This window comes from Penicillium expansum (genome assembly GCF_000769745.1).
Source record: "Penicillium expansum strain MD-8 chromosome Unknown contig142, whole genome shotgun sequence".
NCBI classification, from domain to species: domain Eukaryota; kingdom Fungi; phylum Ascomycota; class Eurotiomycetes; order Eurotiales; family Aspergillaceae; genus Penicillium; species Penicillium expansum.
The window spans coordinates 228,304-245,043 of NW_015971169.1; the positions used below are offsets into that span (position 1 = coordinate 228,304).

The window sequence follows — 16,740 nt, forward strand, 5'->3', positions numbered from 1 at the left end:
TGAATTGTTTCTTTTTTCTGTGATATAGACTTGGATGTAGAAAGGTCAAAATAAAGCCAGCCTTGACGGCTGACATGTCATCGGCCCCTCATTCACCGCTTCCCCCCTCCCCCTCATAAACAACAAACAACCAACCCAGCTGCATCCCAAAGTGTAGCATCATGCAGTCAGGAATTACAGGTATGATATTCGAATACCATGAACTTTGAACCAAAATCCCGTTGAACTTAACACTAACAAACCACTCAGTCTCCTCGGAGCTGCACGATGCATTCGCCCGCTTCAACTCCGACTCCTCAACCTTCTGTCTGCCGGTAACCATCACGGCAGAGACCCTGACACCGCTGGCCCCAATCTCCTTCCAGGGCAGCCCCTCTGAAAACGCCTTCTTTTCAGCCCTCCCCCAGCTGTCCTCCATCCTTCAACCTAAAACCCCCATCTACCTCCTCCTCCGGCGGCCATCGACTGGCTCAACCGCCGCACTTATTGCTTTGACCTACATCCCGTCTAATGCGCCCGTGCGAGCAAAGACACTCTTTGCATCGACTCGCTCAACCCTGTCCCGCGAGCTGGGCACGGAGAAGTTCGCTTCTACCGTATTTGCTACCGAGGAAGACGAGATCCTGGGCCAGGATGCGTGGCGTGAGCGTGATGGCGAGGGTCCCAATGCTATTTCTCGCGAAGATATGATGGGTGAGAAGGAGAGGGAGCTGGAGGCTGTTCGTAAGGCCGAGGCTGAGGCACGGAGTGGCACCCCCGGGAGGGATATTGGTATTGGTGGCACTTTTAGACCTGCCTCTGGCTCTGGGATGAGGGTTTCTATGCCGGTTGAAGATGATGCTAAGGCTGCGCTGAGGGATCTGCAGGATGGTGGGTTGGTACAACTGGTAAGTCATTACCCTGGGCTGTGGTCATTATTTGAGAGGGCTGGTCTAGTTCTAGACTAGATACCACTTGAAGAAATGGGCAGTGTGGATGGGATATGTGAGACTCGAGGCTAATATGAAGCAGACCGTTGATGTCCGCACGGAGAAGATCCTCTTGGCCGATTCCCAATCTGGAGTCGAGGCCAACTCTGTCGCCACACACATTTCCTCCTCTTCCCCTCGCTATTCTTTCTATCATTACCCCGGATCCGATGTCATCATCTTCGTGTACACTTGTCCTACTGGATCTTCGATCAAGGAGCGTATGGTTCATGCCAGCTCGCGGAGAAACGCCATCGCGGCTGCTGAGCAGGAAGGACTCAAGATCGAGAAAAAGGTATGCACGCCCCGTGTTGTGGATGGTCGTAGTTGTTTGGTCGCTTGGATACTTACAAATAGCAGATTGAGGCCTATGGCCCTGATGAGATCACTGGCGATCGTTTGCAAGAGGAAGTCACCCCGCCACGAGACCAGGGTTCTGCGCGAGGATTTGCCAGACCTCGTCGCCCTGGCCGGTAAATCACTATTGTATAGATAGCTATGTTCTTGGTGAGGCCAGAAAGCCTCAGCGGGCATCGATCCGATAGGTGTAGTAAATATAGCAGCACTGTGCTAGACTCTCGCCAAGTTATTTACAGAAACTTGGTAACTGCTTGCTCCGGCGAGACTAATAAAGGTAGAATTAGATCTGGGGCAGAGCATTGATCACATCCTCAGAAACCTTCTTCGAGGCGCCGGATAACTTTGGCCATGGCTAGACTGAAGGACCTGGCCCACTTTTCCAATGCGTGCAATGTAGCACTCTGAATTATTGCTTGATGTAGGGTTTATGAGCACCAGGAAGAATTATTGGACGTCACTAGTACCGGACATATAACTGGTGATTCCCTGGTTGATTTGATGTACTCAACTTGGTGATGTTCTGACTTGTTGAATTAACTTGGGATAAAGCGTTGGATAAGTGGAATGGTCATGTTAGTTATATGAATAGAATGCATATTGCCTCACAGTACCTAATGAGTTCCAAGATAAATCTCACATACACATAACTATCCAAAGCAACAAAGAAAACTCCAGGGTATTTGTCGGTGTCGGCCTAAAGAACTAGAGCCAACTCACCACATAATTTGACACAAAAAAGGTCGACTACAGTCGACTACAAGCTAATAAATCACAGTATCCTCGTTATCCTCAACAACCTCGCCTCCGTCATCATCTCGGTGAGCATCATGCTGATCTTGAACCGCACTTTCCTCCGCGTTAGCAGTGGTTTCATCCGTTTTAGCTAGATCCGGGGTTTGGTCATTAATATCTACACCCACCGTGTCCGGAGCACCCTGAGCCGTTTCCTTAGACTTTGAATCTGTCGGATCTGCCTCGTGCTCTGGAGCTGATGGCTGGTCAGGATGATCATCTGTTTTCTGCTGCTCCTCTGACTTTTGTGGTTGTTCTTCGCCTGCCAGTTGTTTTGTTTCAGCCTGGGTTGGCTGTGTTGGTTTTGCTTCAACCTGGGTTGGCTGTTTGGGTGCAAATGCCTCTGGTGGATATCGGGCTTCGAACTCGGCGACTTCTCGCGCAATAGTCGCCTCTGCTTCTTCGATCTGCTGTTTTATCGCTGCGTCGTCACCAGTCCGGGGTTGCCATGGTTTGTAATACTATCATTGATTAGCTGATGGTCACTATATATGGATGGGAGAGCATTAACTCACCAGAGCCGGCTTGGCCTGTGTCTTGTGGAAATGTGCCAGGGCAAGCATATTCGAATGCCGTGTTTGCATCTGAAAATTAAGAAAAGTCAGTAAAAAACTTTCATCACTATATACCTGAGTGGTATGCAAGCGAATAGAACATGAACATACCGCTTCTCGCTCATACAACGGCGTTTCCCTTCTCCGAATCTCATCACGCTGTTCCTTGCGCCGTTTCTTCAATTCGCCGTACTCAGCATCTTGCGACTTCAACTTCTCTTGCTGCTTCTTTTCAATATCAGCGCGCCGCCTCTGTGCAGCGGAACTTGAGCTTTGCGAAAGAGTACCAAGCAGCCCCCCGAATAACCGCTGGCCCCGCTTGCGATCCTCGTCGCGACCCCCGCGCGGCCGCGTAAGCTTCGTTCCTACAGACTCATCTGTCGTAGGTGGAGGGGATGATGGTCGACGCCGCTGAGATTGCGGGGAGGTATTGTCTGTAGAGCTGAGTCGTCGGCGCTTAGTGTCGTATTCCGCAGTTGAAGACTTCCGTCGCTTGGCTGTCAACTCCGGAGACTGCTGGATAGTGTCCTGGCTAGGCACAGCTACTGCTGAAGCGAGTGTCTCAGGGCTGTCAAAATAACATGCAAGTTAGCTAGAGCGTTCCAATTACAATGCTTGCGCGTGGGTTGCACGGTAAGAAGGAAACCATACCCTTCGGACATCTTAGTCGGCAAACAACGCTGCTTATAAGAAATAAACAAATTATGGAGAGAAACGAGCGACGTAATAAGTTCTGAAATGTGTCAAATATTGGAGTTGAGGTTAAGAGGCGCAAAATAATAAGGCGACACGATGCTTAGAATCACACTGCTTAGTATCACGTGCACAGACCACTTAGCCTTGGTTCACCGTCGGCTTCTCTTCTCTTACCTTCTCTCACGCTTATTCTCTTCTCACCTCCCAGCGAGCGCAAAACCATACCTCATTCCACTTTCTGCAGCTTTAATCTTCTTATTTTCTTGTTACATCACTCAAATCACAATGTCTCGTCACCACCCCGACCTCGTCATGTGCCGCAAGCAACCCGGCATCTCTATCGGCCGTCTGTGCGACAAATGCGACGGAAAATGCCCCGTCTGCGATTCCTACGTGCGCCCAACGACCCTGGTCCGCATCTGCGACGAGTGCTCCTTCGGAAACTACCAGAACAAGTGTGTCGTCTGCGGCGGCGAGGGCATCAGTGATGCGTTCTACTGCTTTGAATGTACGCGCCTTGAGAAGGACCGCGATGGATGTCCCAAGATCATCAATCTGGGAAGTTCGAGGACCGATCTGTTCTATCAAAAGAAAAGTTTCAGGAATCAATGATCTTGGCTTGTGGCTTGTGGCTTGGTGTCCAAGTGGAGGGGAGTCAAGCATGAGTCTGGCGGGTTCACAATTCTCAGCCTATTTCAGCCTAGCGACGACGAAAATGAATCTACGCTTTCCAAATGTGAGCACGTGCAATACATTTTGTCGGCGGGCTATCTAAAACTGCTTCGGCTGGGTTCATTCGGTGCCGTCTGCCTGCACTGAGTCGGCGAGTGGGAGGAGATCAGCCAACACGTGGGCCTGGATATAAACCAACGAAATTCCCCTGTTAACTGGCCCGCTTTGGTAGCATTGTGAAACGCTACCTCCAAAAAAAATTCGCAGACATGGCGGCAGCGTGCCCTTGAATATCAGACCCCGAGGATCTGCGAATACTGTGCAGATGAGTTGACGAACTCAGGACCAGCGGAGGATCTAGGTGGAGCAGCTTGACTGGCAAGGACCTCTGCAGGGTTCGTGATTGACGCATCTAGGGTCTCGCTCGTGTTTTGTCGATTGCCCAGACGAGTATGGCATGACCCAAGCCCCAAATATGGGGCTTTGAGGCCTCATGCGCAGATCCTCCTTTGGAAAATTTATTATTTTTTAGTCTTATTCCCCAAGGAGCGTGTGGTTTCAATTTTAATTCTCATTCTGAACAAAACCATACTTGTTTCCGTGCATACAATTAGCCAGCAGCCGCGATGGCTTCCATTTATAAAGTAAATTACTGTGTTCATTTCTTTGGTAATATCATGGCAAATCCATATACTCCGTAGTTTCTCGCAAATCTCTTAGGGGCCTTTGTTTAACACGCCCTATATACGTTTACTAATTAATATCCTGGCCCGGAAAGGGATTTCCATCCACTTTCCCTCTTGCCCACTATCCAATATCATATTGCCTTCTTCAACCAATATTCAAAAATTATATCTTTCGATACTTTTTTTGATGACGTTCCCAGGACCTATCCACACAGTAGGAAAAAATGCCGAGGGAAGCAAGCAGATATTCACGTTCATAACACGTTCATTGTATACAGGACTAGTAAACCACAGGAGAGAAGGTGTACATTCCCAATTTCTTCAGTAAAATCCTTGGATTACCCACTGCAATCATCCCAGGTATGGCTTCTTGTTATTGGCTTTGACAATCTTTGTTGATTCTATTAAATAGTGGGCCACATTCCATTCACTTCCAGAGTCACGAAGCGCATTGAATATTTACCAGTTGTTGCGGGGCTGATTGGGGTCCTTCCCCTTATATGTGTCATGCTAATAGTTGGAAAGGTATGGACGAAGTCATTATCCGAGTCTCCAGAGATGCGCTCGAAAAGGTAGGCTTCCCGACGAACGTCCCTCCAGGACGCTTAGCTTTCGATCTAGGTGATACACCGCTAGTTACCTCTAGAGAGGATTTATGAAATCAAGATTTCGCACTAAACATTCTGTCGCCGCATCAAGCTGCGGATTGTAGTTGTCCCCGCAGCCTGGAATAGATATATAGCACTTTTCCCGAAAGGAAGAGACTTAACTCCTGAACCTAAATTGTTTACTTAATCGTGGATCTGACAACTTCTTTGGAAGTTTATCACTTCAAAAGATCCAATTTAACCGTAGTCATGTCCCTTCATACCTGCGAGGCAGCACACTCCTAACTCATTCCGATCTCGAGTAAAAGGAGGCCTCACCATGTCTAGCCGAGAACAAGAACTCTCTACAAGACCCCGTCTTTCTATACACAGATCATCTTAACCCTTCTGCCATGGGCTGGCGACAATTTTTCAGCTTCTTACATGCCAAACAGTCTCATGACGACCCGGAAATCAAAGATCGCGAGATGCAAATCCTAGATTAAGCGTCTTGTTATTTCGAAGATGTGTTAAGCATGTTGAGGGAACGTCAAACACCAAGTGGCCCAACGTGCGCAAACCAAGCTGATCGTGCATATGTTGATCAAATTGTTGCTCGAGTTTACAAGAACTATCAGCTGCTGCACACTGAAGCAAGAAAACTGGACATACATTGTGCTGGCTCTAGCTCTATCACGATGAATAGCATTAGCATTCATGACGCCAAAGAGAGCATCAACCAGGCTGAAAGAGTGAGAGTTCTCACGTTTCTAGCATATCTTTTTCTCCCATTTAGCTTCATTGCTGCTGTGTTTGGTATGAATGTGTTGGAATTTACCACGCCCAATCCCCCAATCTGGTTATTTTTTTGCTATTTGATGCCCTATCACCATGATTTGTGCTTTGATTCCTATTTGGTTTGACACGCTGGAATATGTATCTTGTCGTTGGAAAGGAATCATGTTGATATTTCAGGACCTCAATTTGCGAAAATAATTTGAGCAGCCTTTTTTTCAATTAATCAAACAACATCGATGGACATCATCCGCTTTGTTATCACAGTACTCCGTACGGAGTATACTTTGTAGTATACGTTCTGTGGAGCCCCACCCCGAGTGCTCCGTATTCTCCGATGCCAATTCTCCGATGCCCATTTTGGGTCTGCAATCCGCGTTCTCCTCGTACATCTCACTCTCCGCACCCTCCGTATGCTCCAACGCGAACAGCTCTCAATCTGGGATTCTCCATAGGTGTTGCAACAGCAGACGATTTCAAACTAGTCCATTTCTGTAGGATATGTTGTTCCGACTGGCGGCCTGCGAATCTTGCAGAAAAGCAAAGTTAGCTTGTGATCATAAGCAACCAGCTTGCACCCGTTGTGAAAGCAGAGCAGGCATCTGCATATATCGGAGTTCGCCTTTCAAAAGGAAAGCGGAGTGCTCTCCTTCGGGCAACCAATCTTCACCGTATGTGTTGCAACCTATCCTATGGTTTTCTTTATGCCCCGTTCTCCTTTTATAAAATCGGGCTCCTATTTCAATCGTTAACATTCTTCCGATAGTCGGCGGTCTGCTGTACAATCGTCTGTACGAGTAGCCCCTTACAAACCTCCGTATCCAAATCCTGGATACCTAGGATCATCAAGTCACGTTACAATTTTCAATCATATCTCTCCAGAAGACTACCATGGACCTGACACAACTCATACATCGCATACACGTGATTGCCCTACAGATACCATGATATTGATGCATTCTCAGCACTTTGGAGATGACAACCCGTTGATACAAGGAGCTGAGCTTCTCAAGTTGGTTCTGACGACTTTTTCTTTAAGCACAATGAAAGATTTTGTTATGTTTTGGCTGTCGACCGGTGCGAATCTAGCTTTAGCTGAGCCTTTCACCGAGCAGTGCGCCAAAGATATCGATATCCTCTTTGCTTCGTTCTACGACGAGGAAAACGGTTATACGGTATATGCTCAGCGGCTTCTACAGAACTCACGCCTTCGTTTAAACATCGATGAATTGTCCAACATATCAAACTTTTCTGCGCAATTTCTAGGTCAAAATTTTCGATGGGAGACTCTAGGCTTTTTCTTCTGCGCTGTCTGTCGCGCTACTATTGACTTGCCCTTTTTCCCATTATTATATGCCAACGATAGCAATCGAATCGCTCTAAGGAGGTTATCCACAAAGCTCATTGACATTGCTTTGAGCAACGTTCTTTTATTGGATGGCTTAAATGATCTCCAACTTATCTTACAATTCGAGAGTTTTATTGTACATTCACATGTTGATGGAGTTCACAGTGAGTTTTCTTCCTCATTTCCATACCTGCAAGCACCTAAAATAATTAGGTCACCACTCATGGAGCAGACTTGGAGATGTCATATCTTCAATGTTTGCTCTGGGATACCACGATAATATCGAAAAAACCAAACCACGCATACCCCATTTTCTTACAGAAATACGAAAAGCAGCTTACGCCACTGTCTATTCCGCCGACAAGAATGTTGCTATATTTTTGGGTCGGCCACCGCGCATGAGCAAACGGTTCACTCATTTTCAATTGCCTTTGAATCAAACAAGCCCCGGACCAAATCCGATTCCATACCTTAACGGCGACGTTATTCAGTGGAATCAAGATACCCCATGCAGCTATAGAGCAGAGCTACGTTGGTCTGCTCTTTGCGCGTCATTGAAAGAGGATATTCTGGAGTTACTTCGAACAAGAAACTCTGAAACATATATCGAGAGAGCCAGGTATGTAGAAAAGGTCTTTTCTCGAATAAAGCTCATCGCTGACCAGTGAGATAAAACAGTGTTATCCAAAGGAATGCCGAAGCTCAGTGGAATGCTCTTCCGCCCCATTTCAAACTCCAGTGTAACTTGAAAGCATGCGCTGGAACCCCATTCGAGCGAGATTTCCTCGCCGGTACTCGACTCAATCATCTGCACGTGTTATTTTTGTTGCGCTTACTCTTCCTTGATACCGTGGCCGAGCCTGATGTTGCTATCATTGACATATCAGAGCAAATGCTCAGCCTCGTAGTGGATACCATGCTTCTGCGAGACCAGCTCGTCAATTCTGGAACTGGACTTGTCTGGAAGGTAAACAACTTGCTATTGGCGTTCATGTCCAACATATTCAGCTATTTAAAATACCAAATAATAGAACTAATGGATATTAGCTAATTGATCTTAGGTCGCACATTATGGTCTTCCAGCCGCTGGAATGATATTACTGTCAATGCTCAAACAGCAATCCTCCCAAACAACAGGAAAGCATTTTATGCCAAAAGCCCTTCTAGATTTGGGTATTTTTGCAGCACAGGTTCAGGCTGGAAGCATCGTGAGGCCAGGTGACCCCACCTATGCATTGATATACAAGGCTACGCAAACCATTGAAAAGTTCCTTGACTCGATGCACCGTGAAGCGGCACAGCCTCCAACCGAAGTAACATCTCAGATGGAGGGAAACGATGATTGGGCTGCATTATTTGATCAAGATGTATTTGACTTTGAGACTGCCTTTTGGCAAAACTTGGCGGGCCATCCATTATTCATGGTACCGGAAGATCCCATGTCAGATTGAGGCTACACAAAATGTGAGGTTATAAAAGACAAGAATCTTCAGCCGCTTGTCCGGCCTTGTGACGCCTTTGTGGGTTGCCTTTTTAGATGTCTTTTTTTCATAGATATTTCCACCCTTATTGTGTTTCCTAATATAGACATCCCCAAGTCTGTTGCAAGAATTATTCTATTCTGCCTTTTGAAAGAATCCTCCTGATTAGGTTACATTACATCTTAAAACAATACAGTTTTGATATTAAACTTACTCCGTGGGGGAGTACCCCACAGCATTAACTATGGGGTACATGTACGTAAAGATCACCGTGCATATGTGCCTTGATGCCTAGAGGGTTACATCACATCAGTATATCACATCAGTACATCACAGCAGTACCCACCTCATCCAACCTCATCCAACCTCCCCCACAGCCCTACAGCCGTGCTAGTCCACGGCCCGGCGCGAGGGGCGCGTGCCAGTCTTTTGGGCCAATGATAACATCTTCCCCCCTCCATTCTGCATTCCTAAAGCGTATGTCTCGTAGATCTGGAAATCATTACTCATTTCAGCACTGAAGATGCAAGGCCCCCCACCATTCTTGTTCACAAACACGAGTCAAACGTTCAGCATGTCAAGTATTGGGAGGCTGATCTGCAACCCCGAACCTTCTGCACGTGTTATCACTGTACGAGGTGGTACAATCATCAATGAGGCAAATGCCTCACGAATAGGATTATACCAACCAACAAGCTGAACATCCTTGACTACGTAAACTAGAGTTCCTATTGAGTAACTCGATAATCATTCGGCTACAGCCCCCAATGATGACTGCATTGGAAATTGTGATCATGTCTGTTCCCTCTTCTACAGGTATCAGGATAATTTCTATATAACACAGCTCCTCGAAGCCCCAATTTACAAGATACCAATCTCATCAAGACCAATTCGACCTGACATCATCTGATCCATCTTTCCAGTCGTCTCTCGACCAAGTCTCCAAATTATTCACCATGCAGATCACCAAGATTGCTCTTTTCCTGTTCGCTGCCATGGGCGCAGTTGCTAGCCCCATCGAAGCTGAAGCCGAGTCTGGCATCAATGCTAGAGCCGAGAATGGTGCCAACGTTCTGTACACCGGAGTGAGTTTTATGGAATAAATCCCCACAGGGAAATGAAGCTAAATACTCGGAACAACTCTCCAGCAATGCTTCAAAAAGGACAACATTTGCAAGTACAAAGTCAATGGAAAGCAAAATATCGCCAAGTGCCCTAGCGCCGCCAACAAGAGGGTATTTTCTTCTTTATACTAGTAAACTGACCTCAGCTAATCATGATATTTCTCTTTCCAGTGCGAGAAGGATAAGAACAAGTGCACATTTGATTCTTACGACAGAAAGGTCACCTGTGACTTCCGCAAGTAAACTTATTTCAAGTGGCTGTTTTTAGCTATTCTTCTTGCCGGGAATTGTGAGATGCCGCATGATTCTCTTTCTGAAACTCGCGCCAAGAAGGGCTGGGAATAACCATTGTGGGGTTTATTTTGGATTGATACATGGGATACATATGTGATGTGCATCCTCAGTATCTCACTTTTCTGTGATTTTTTGCTATGACCACACTCATTTAGTGTGTAGCTCGATATTTTTGCTCATTGGGTAAATGGTTCTTTCAACAATTACCAGAACCCAGAATATATCTATCTCATCTGAATTATGAAAGTAGTACAATTGTAGCTTATTAGTACATCTTGGGAATTACAGCAGACATGCGAAGGGCTGCATTGGAAGAGAAGAGTAATATGGAGCTTGGGAACTAAAGTAAGGGTAAAGCTAAGAAAAAAGGAGAGAGATTTAATTGACATCTTCCTTTGCATCTTCCTCGGGGCCTTCCTTCGCTATTTTGCTTATTCTGCGCTTTCCTTTGACTCTTCATTCTCCGTGGCTTCGCTCTTCAAAAGATCCTTCAGGCAAAGCAGATGCTTGTCCTGATGCAAGGCATCTCCACCGTTCTGGTATGCCCTCAAAACTTCAGAGTTTCGCTCCTCGACTATGCCGACCATGTAGTCAATGGCATCGGTGGCGTACTCTGCTAAGATTTCCTCTTTGGCCTCTTTGGCCTCCTCCTGGATTTCATGGAGGCGCTTGATCCAGTACAAGTATCTCCATGGCGAGAATCCAGTGGGCGATCGCTTTCCAAACTCCGACTCGATAAACTTCGCGCCACCCTGACTGAAGGTACTAGGACAATCGCTCCAATAGACCTCAGAGAGCAGAATCAGATTGTGACCAGCGTGACGGAACCAAGCCACGGCAGCTGGCAGCAAGTGATAAATTTCAAGCTGATTCATACGTCGCATTGGATCTTCATCATCTGACCCCTCCCCGCTGCGAAGTCCCTGTCTCTCCTCAAACAAATTGCGGAAGAGAACCAGGGCAATCTGGCATAGCCTATCATTTCCGACGCGAGTTGATGCTAGTTTAGCAAGGAACGTCGCCAAATTGAGTCGGTGAGTTCCCGACATCGTCGGGAAGTCGCTGTTCCAAAAGTTGGTCATGTCGGTGGCCAAGAAGGGTAGATCGTTCCATAGTGTGCTACCTTCGGCAGTTCGTGCGATACTAACGCCGTGATTTCCCCGCACAGGCCGAGTCAGCGGTCCTATTCCTTGGATGCGGATGATGTCGAGCACAAGACCTTCGTGATCGGGTGTCTCGTACGAGATATTCCGACCGAGCTGGTAGTACATATACCACATAGAATGAATTTCATCTTCGAAGGAATCCACACCATCTCCAACGTCGCAGTATCGGGAGTTGATGAAGGAGGTTCGGTTACTGAAGGCCGCGTCTCGAAGCTCCTTGAGTTCTCCTCGAGCTATGGACTGACGCGTGCTCTCCTGGTCTGTCTGACGAACCTCTGATGTGGTGGAATGAGACGTGCCTCGTGGCGAAGGACTGAGCAGCGAATCACGGAGATCATACATTATGTGGTGTCGATGGTGTTGATTGATAGATTGGTTTTTAATAATGAGGAAGATGAATGAAGATGGAAGAGAAGTGGTTGGTAGAACCCCACGGGGTCTTATATTGCGGGGAAAGTTAAACCGGGGGAGAACGAGGGATTTCTCTCAGGGGAAACTCTAGGCAGCAGGGCTGACAGTCTGTATCTGAATCCTTCATGCATGCGCTGTTCGAGGGGTTTCTTTGTCTCTTGTCAATCAAATAGCAGGGTCCTGCCTCTGAAATTTCAGAATTGGATGTATCCAATGCACTCAGGCTTGATGGAATGTTAGGCTCCAGCTAACTATGGTTCTTATGGTCTGTGATTGAAGTGTGTAACCCCATATTCTTGAAAGCCTTTTCCGGGGAATGTGATATATCACTCCAAGGCCAGACCCCTGAGACCCCCGTGTCCCAAACGGCGATAATGGAATATTATTGAAAGGCTCAGATTATTGTTCCTCAATATTGTGGCCCTTTAATTTTAGCAGAGACCATATTGAAATGCCCTATGATTGAAAATGAGGAGGCTGTTTCTGGCGCTAGGAACTGTCCTTTTCGGCGTCATTTTTACAGGTCCTTATATTTAAGTAGGTATTAGACCATGGTAGCAAAAATATAATCTTTTAATGTAATCCTTTAGATAGTTACCGATATTCCTAAACGCTAGGTACGAAGAACCCTTGTACGAGCCCAATGCCCGGTTTTTTACTCTTGGCTTTTTGCCACTTGCTTAAACCTGTACTCTACTCCGCAAAAAGAGTTGAAATTTCTAACTCGGTTGTTCAATTGTAAATATCACACGACCCTATCTATATCTGTTTAACATGAACCCAATGAGAATTCTTTCCTCAGTGCATTTGCGAAAATTCTGACACCTGCATCAAGATCTTTCTCTGATGCTGCAGCAAACGTGATTCGGAAATGAAGCCCATCATCGTGCTTGTTGACCGAGAAAAAAGAGCCTTTTGTAACTTGTACCCCATCCTTGAATGCTGCTTTGACAACTCTATCTTCCACGTCCAAAATTTGGAGCCTGATATTTGTCTGCTCGTTTTGTTGAACCAAAGGGTGCTTGTGCCAATCGACCTTGATCCAAAAGAACATACCGTAGTCTGGCGACACCCAGCTACATATCTCCTTTGGTAAATATTGGTTGCATGCTTTCAGCAAGATGTTTAAACGTTCGCAATATCTCTGGGATAGACTTCCAAGCCATTTGAAAAAGCCTTCATGCCCCCAACTCTGCTCAACAAGTTTCCAAAGCATCAACTGAGACGGCCCGCTAACTGCAATGGTGCTGACTTCTTGATAGGCAATAAATTTGTTGATGATTTGAGCACTGGCGGTGACCCATCCCGCCCGGAGTCCAGGCGCAAGGATTTTAGAGGTCGAATCAAGTCGTACGACCCGGCCCGTCCGATCGATGGAAAGGTAGGAGGGAATCAAGCTTGCGAGAAACTTGGATGAAGAGTTTCCTTCCCCGGCCTTATTCCCGTTTTCAGCGGGCTCGTTGGTTCGAGATGGCCTATAATCCCCTCCCAATCGCAGAAAATAGTAGGGGTCATCCTCGATAATGATCAAGTTGTGCCTCTCAGCTATGTCGTATATAGCCAGCTTTCTCTCCAAGGATTGTGTTGCTCCTGTGGGGTTCTGTCCGGAAGGAACAGTATAAAAGGCTTTCGGTTTTGGGCTCTGGGATGACAGATCATCCCAAGTGCTTAGTACACGCTCCAGCTCCTCGGGTATTGGGCCCTGGGCATCCATTGGAATACCCCGGGATTTGATACCTATCAATGCAGCCGCTTCCAAGGCTCCTGGGTAGGTGTATTCCTCTGTCAGGAGGGTGTCGCCACGGTCACAAAATATCCGGAAAGCGACTTCAAATGCCGCCGTGGAGCCACACGAAAGGAATAACCTCCAGTCCGAGTAAGGGGGATCATGCACGATCTCTGTATGTTCTGTGAAAAAGCGCACAAGTGGCGGTGACCCAGCAGAATAGCCGTAGTTCAGGGCAGTGGACAGATTGTAGATGTCATCTAGCTTGTTGACTGTCTGCGAGTTTGTCCCAACATTATTACCGAATTCAGGTGAAATACCATTGAAAGTAATGGAATTCCATGGGTAATAATCAGCTGTTGGTCTGCCGGTCCCGAGTGCAATCAAATCATGATTCCCTGTTGTACTTGCCGACTGCCTCAACGCTGAACCACCGAAGTGTCGGCTTTCCTCGCTGAAGACCCCCTTCAATTCTCTTGACGTGGGTTTTGCATGCGCTTCGGGGGATTTGAATGAATCTGAAGATACACGTGCAGAAATAGTGGTTGGTAGAGGCGTGGAAGCCGCACGGAGGGATTCAATATCTGAGATGGATAGAGGCATATTGTACAGCCTTCAGGAAAAAAATAAGTTCAATTATTTACCTCAGTGGAAAATGGGGGAAACCAACTAAATGATATTTATGGCATTGGTTTGAAAAGAGAGACAAGATAGGGCTCACTCGGAGAGGACGGCGAAAAGATAATAACATCTTAAGTGCCGAAACGGAGATAGCCACAAGGGCTCTGTGATTGGCTCGGACAAGCCTAAGACCATTTACTTTCCCTAGTGATCATCTAAATAGCAGAGTAGTAAATAGACAATGTAGGGGCCATGTCGTATATTCGGATCGGACTAATCGGATCGGCGTAAGGATTAGTCGGGGTGGAGTTATTAGGCCAGAGTAGGGAGAACTTAGGTCATAGTAGTTAGACCTACGGAGTAGATAGGCATTAGTCACAATGCGATATAATCCATTCAGAGGACTATAGAACAAAATTTGTTCCCTTTCGATATAAATATGATCCTATTACTTAACTTTGACTGGCTTACTGTGTTCTGGCAAGTTCAATACACCTACCTACCTCTATGATCCGCTGAACGATTGACTACCTCTTGACCCCGACCTGAGCCTCTTTTTGTCTTCGCTTCCCAGGGAAACAGAATAGGATTTTTGGCTAGCCATTGTACGGAGACTTTTTGTTTGACCTTATTGTCCTCTTTTGTGGATTTTGCCGTTGCTACTCACGCCACCATGACTCGAAACACATCCTCAGAAGACTCAATCAAAACTGCGGACTACCTTTTCACCAGACTCTGCCAGCTGGGCATTCGTTCTGTGTTTGGTGTTCCGGGTGATTACAATCTGCGCCTATTGGACTTTGTGGAGCCAGCTGGACTACATTGGGTTGGAAATTGCAATGAGTTAAATGCAGCGTATGCCGCCGACGGCTACGCGCGAATCAATGGACTCGGCGCTCTAATCACTACCTTTGGTGTTGGCGAACTCTCGGCTCTTAACGGTATTGCTGGAGCATATGCCGAAAAGACCGCCGTCATTCATATTGTGGGCTCACCTGCCCGAAATATCCAGCAATCACGGTCCTTGATGCATCACACTTTAGCCGATGGGGACTACCGTCATTTTGCTGCCATCTCGTCCCATGTGACAACTTCGCAGGTAAACTTGATGGATTCTCGCATGGCTCCTGAAAAGATTGACTGGGCACTGAAACAAGCCATCATTTATGGTCGACCCGTGTACATCGAAGTTCCCGACGATATGCCCGACGTTTTTGTCTCAGCATCGGGTCTCAAAAATCCCATTGCAATCCCCTCTGCTCCGCGGGCCAATCATGAGTCACAGCTTGAAACCCGAATTCTCAGTCGGATGTATGAAGCTCAACGCCCACTCATCCTTGTTGATGGAGAGAGCAGACATCTCAAAATCCTCGAGCTGATCGATCAATTGGTCAAATCGAGCGGTTGGCCAACCTGGACAACAATCTTCGGAAAGAGCTTGGTTAATGAACAATTACCGAATGTTTACGGTATTTATTCCGGTAGTCTAGGCGTTCCAGAGTGGAAGGATTACGTTGACTCGGCGGATCTGATCCTCAACTTCGGACCTCACCACACCGACACAAACTCGCAGTCATTCAGCACAATTGCAAGAAAGGAGGTCACTATCACTTTTTCCGAGAGCACTGTTCAAGTTGACAACGATGTCTACCGCGATGTCTCGAGCTCTTTCCTTTCCCGATTACTGAAAGACATCGATTATGCTCGCCTCTCTAGGCCCACCGAACCTGCAAAGTTAGATGTTTCCGTACAACCTGAAATGAGTGATTTGATTGTGCAAAAAAGCTTCTGGCATTATATCAATCTGTTCATCCACGAAGGTGATCTCATCCTAACCGAAACTGGTACCGCGGCACATGGAGGGCGCAATTTCAAATTGCCTCCCAACACGCGCTTGCTTACCGCGGTGACCTGGTTATCCATCGGATATATGCTCCCTGCAGCACTAGGTGCCGCTCTTGCCCAGCGGGAGCTGAGAGAAGGGAATGATTCTCGTGCGATCCTATTCATAGGTGATGGAAGCCTGCAAATGACAGCACAAGAGATCAGCACCATCATCAAGGAGAAGTTAGATATTATTATCTTCATCATTAACAACGCTGGTTATACTATCGAGCGCGCTATACACGGGAGAAACCAGGCATATAACGATATTATGCCCTGGAACCATAGTCACATTCTCAGCATGTTTGGGGCAGATACAAGTCATGCAGCGAAGAATATGTTCTCTGCACGAACCTATGCTGAGCTTGAAACTGCTTTGACTTCTGAGGAAATTCAGCGAGGACATGGTTTGAGAGTCGTTGAAGTTTTCATGGAACGAGAGGATGTTCAAGGTGCGTTGTTGAAGTTGTTGAACAAGCAGATTGCCAGCGAACAAAATTAGAGCAAGCTGTGTAAATAGACTTATCATCAAATACGCTTTGCACATCTTAAGCTATGCCTATGTATATTTTATT

At 46.7% G+C, this 16,740-nt stretch overlaps 8 protein-coding genes across 8 annotated transcripts; 5 read left to right on the forward strand and 3 right to left on the reverse strand.

The window, feature by feature from the left end:
* Positions 1 to 161: 161 nt before the first annotated feature.
* Positions 162 to 1,445, forward strand: PEX2_042110 (twinfilin; the record flags this gene model as incomplete). Its single annotated transcript, XM_016741486.1, has 4 exons — positions 162 to 180; positions 250 to 887; positions 943 to 1,263; positions 1,329 to 1,445. The coding sequence occupies 4 exons, from the start codon at positions 162 to 164 to the stop codon at positions 1,443 to 1,445; spliced, it is 1,095 nt and encodes a 364-aa protein (XP_016603678.1).
* Positions 1,446 to 2,089: 644 nt separating this feature from the next.
* On the reverse strand, positions 2,090 to 3,336 carry PEX2_042120 (pinin family protein; the record flags this gene model as incomplete). Its single annotated transcript, XM_016741487.1, has 4 exons — positions 2,090 to 2,581; positions 2,636 to 2,704; positions 2,786 to 3,242; positions 3,326 to 3,336. 4 exons carry the CDS (start codon positions 3,334 to 3,336, stop codon positions 2,090 to 2,092), a joined length of 1,029 nt encoding a protein of 342 aa, XP_016603679.1.
* A 319-nt stretch (positions 3,337 to 3,655) lies between these two features.
* On the forward strand, positions 3,656 to 3,982 carry PEX2_042130 (PHF5 family protein; the record flags this gene model as incomplete). The annotated part of the gene is made up of 1 exon (XM_016741488.1): positions 3,656 to 3,982. The coding sequence occupies one exon, from the start codon at positions 3,656 to 3,658 to the stop codon at positions 3,980 to 3,982; it is 327 nt and encodes a 108-aa protein (XP_016603680.1).
* A 1,869-nt stretch (positions 3,983 to 5,851) lies between these two features.
* On the forward strand, positions 5,852 to 6,238 carry PEX2_042140 (Mg2+ transporter protein, CorA-like/Zinc transport protein ZntB; the record flags this gene model as incomplete). The annotated part of the gene is made up of 1 exon (XM_016741489.1): positions 5,852 to 6,238. The coding sequence occupies one exon, from the start codon at positions 5,852 to 5,854 to the stop codon at positions 6,236 to 6,238; it is 387 nt and encodes a 128-aa protein (XP_016603681.1).
* Positions 6,239 to 9,895: 3,657 nt separating this feature from the next.
* PEX2_042150 (uncharacterized protein) lies at positions 9,896 to 10,306 on the forward strand (the record flags this gene model as incomplete). The annotated part of the gene is made up of 3 exons (XM_016741490.1): positions 9,896 to 10,024; positions 10,088 to 10,174; positions 10,235 to 10,306. 3 exons carry the CDS (start codon positions 9,896 to 9,898, stop codon positions 10,304 to 10,306), a joined length of 288 nt encoding a protein of 95 aa, XP_016603682.1.
* Positions 10,307 to 10,788: 482 nt separating this feature from the next.
* On the reverse strand, positions 10,789 to 11,865 carry PEX2_042160 (DUF3632 domain-containing protein; the record flags this gene model as incomplete). The annotated part of the gene is made up of 1 exon (XM_016741491.1): positions 10,789 to 11,865. One exon carries the CDS (start codon positions 11,863 to 11,865, stop codon positions 10,789 to 10,791), a length of 1,077 nt encoding a protein of 358 aa, XP_016603683.1.
* An 838-nt stretch (positions 11,866 to 12,703) lies between these two features.
* Positions 12,704 to 14,263, reverse strand: PEX2_042170 (aminotransferase-like domain-containing protein; the record flags this gene model as incomplete). The annotated part of the gene is made up of 1 exon (XM_016741492.1): positions 12,704 to 14,263. One exon carries the CDS (start codon positions 14,261 to 14,263, stop codon positions 12,704 to 12,706), a length of 1,560 nt encoding a protein of 519 aa, XP_016603684.1.
* A 691-nt stretch (positions 14,264 to 14,954) lies between these two features.
* On the forward strand, positions 14,955 to 16,667 carry PEX2_042180 (alpha-keto acid decarboxylase family protein; the record flags this gene model as incomplete). The annotated part of the gene is made up of 1 exon (XM_016741493.1): positions 14,955 to 16,667. One exon carries the CDS (start codon positions 14,955 to 14,957, stop codon positions 16,665 to 16,667), a length of 1,713 nt encoding a protein of 570 aa, XP_016603685.1.
* Positions 16,668 to 16,740: the final 73 nt, after the last annotated feature.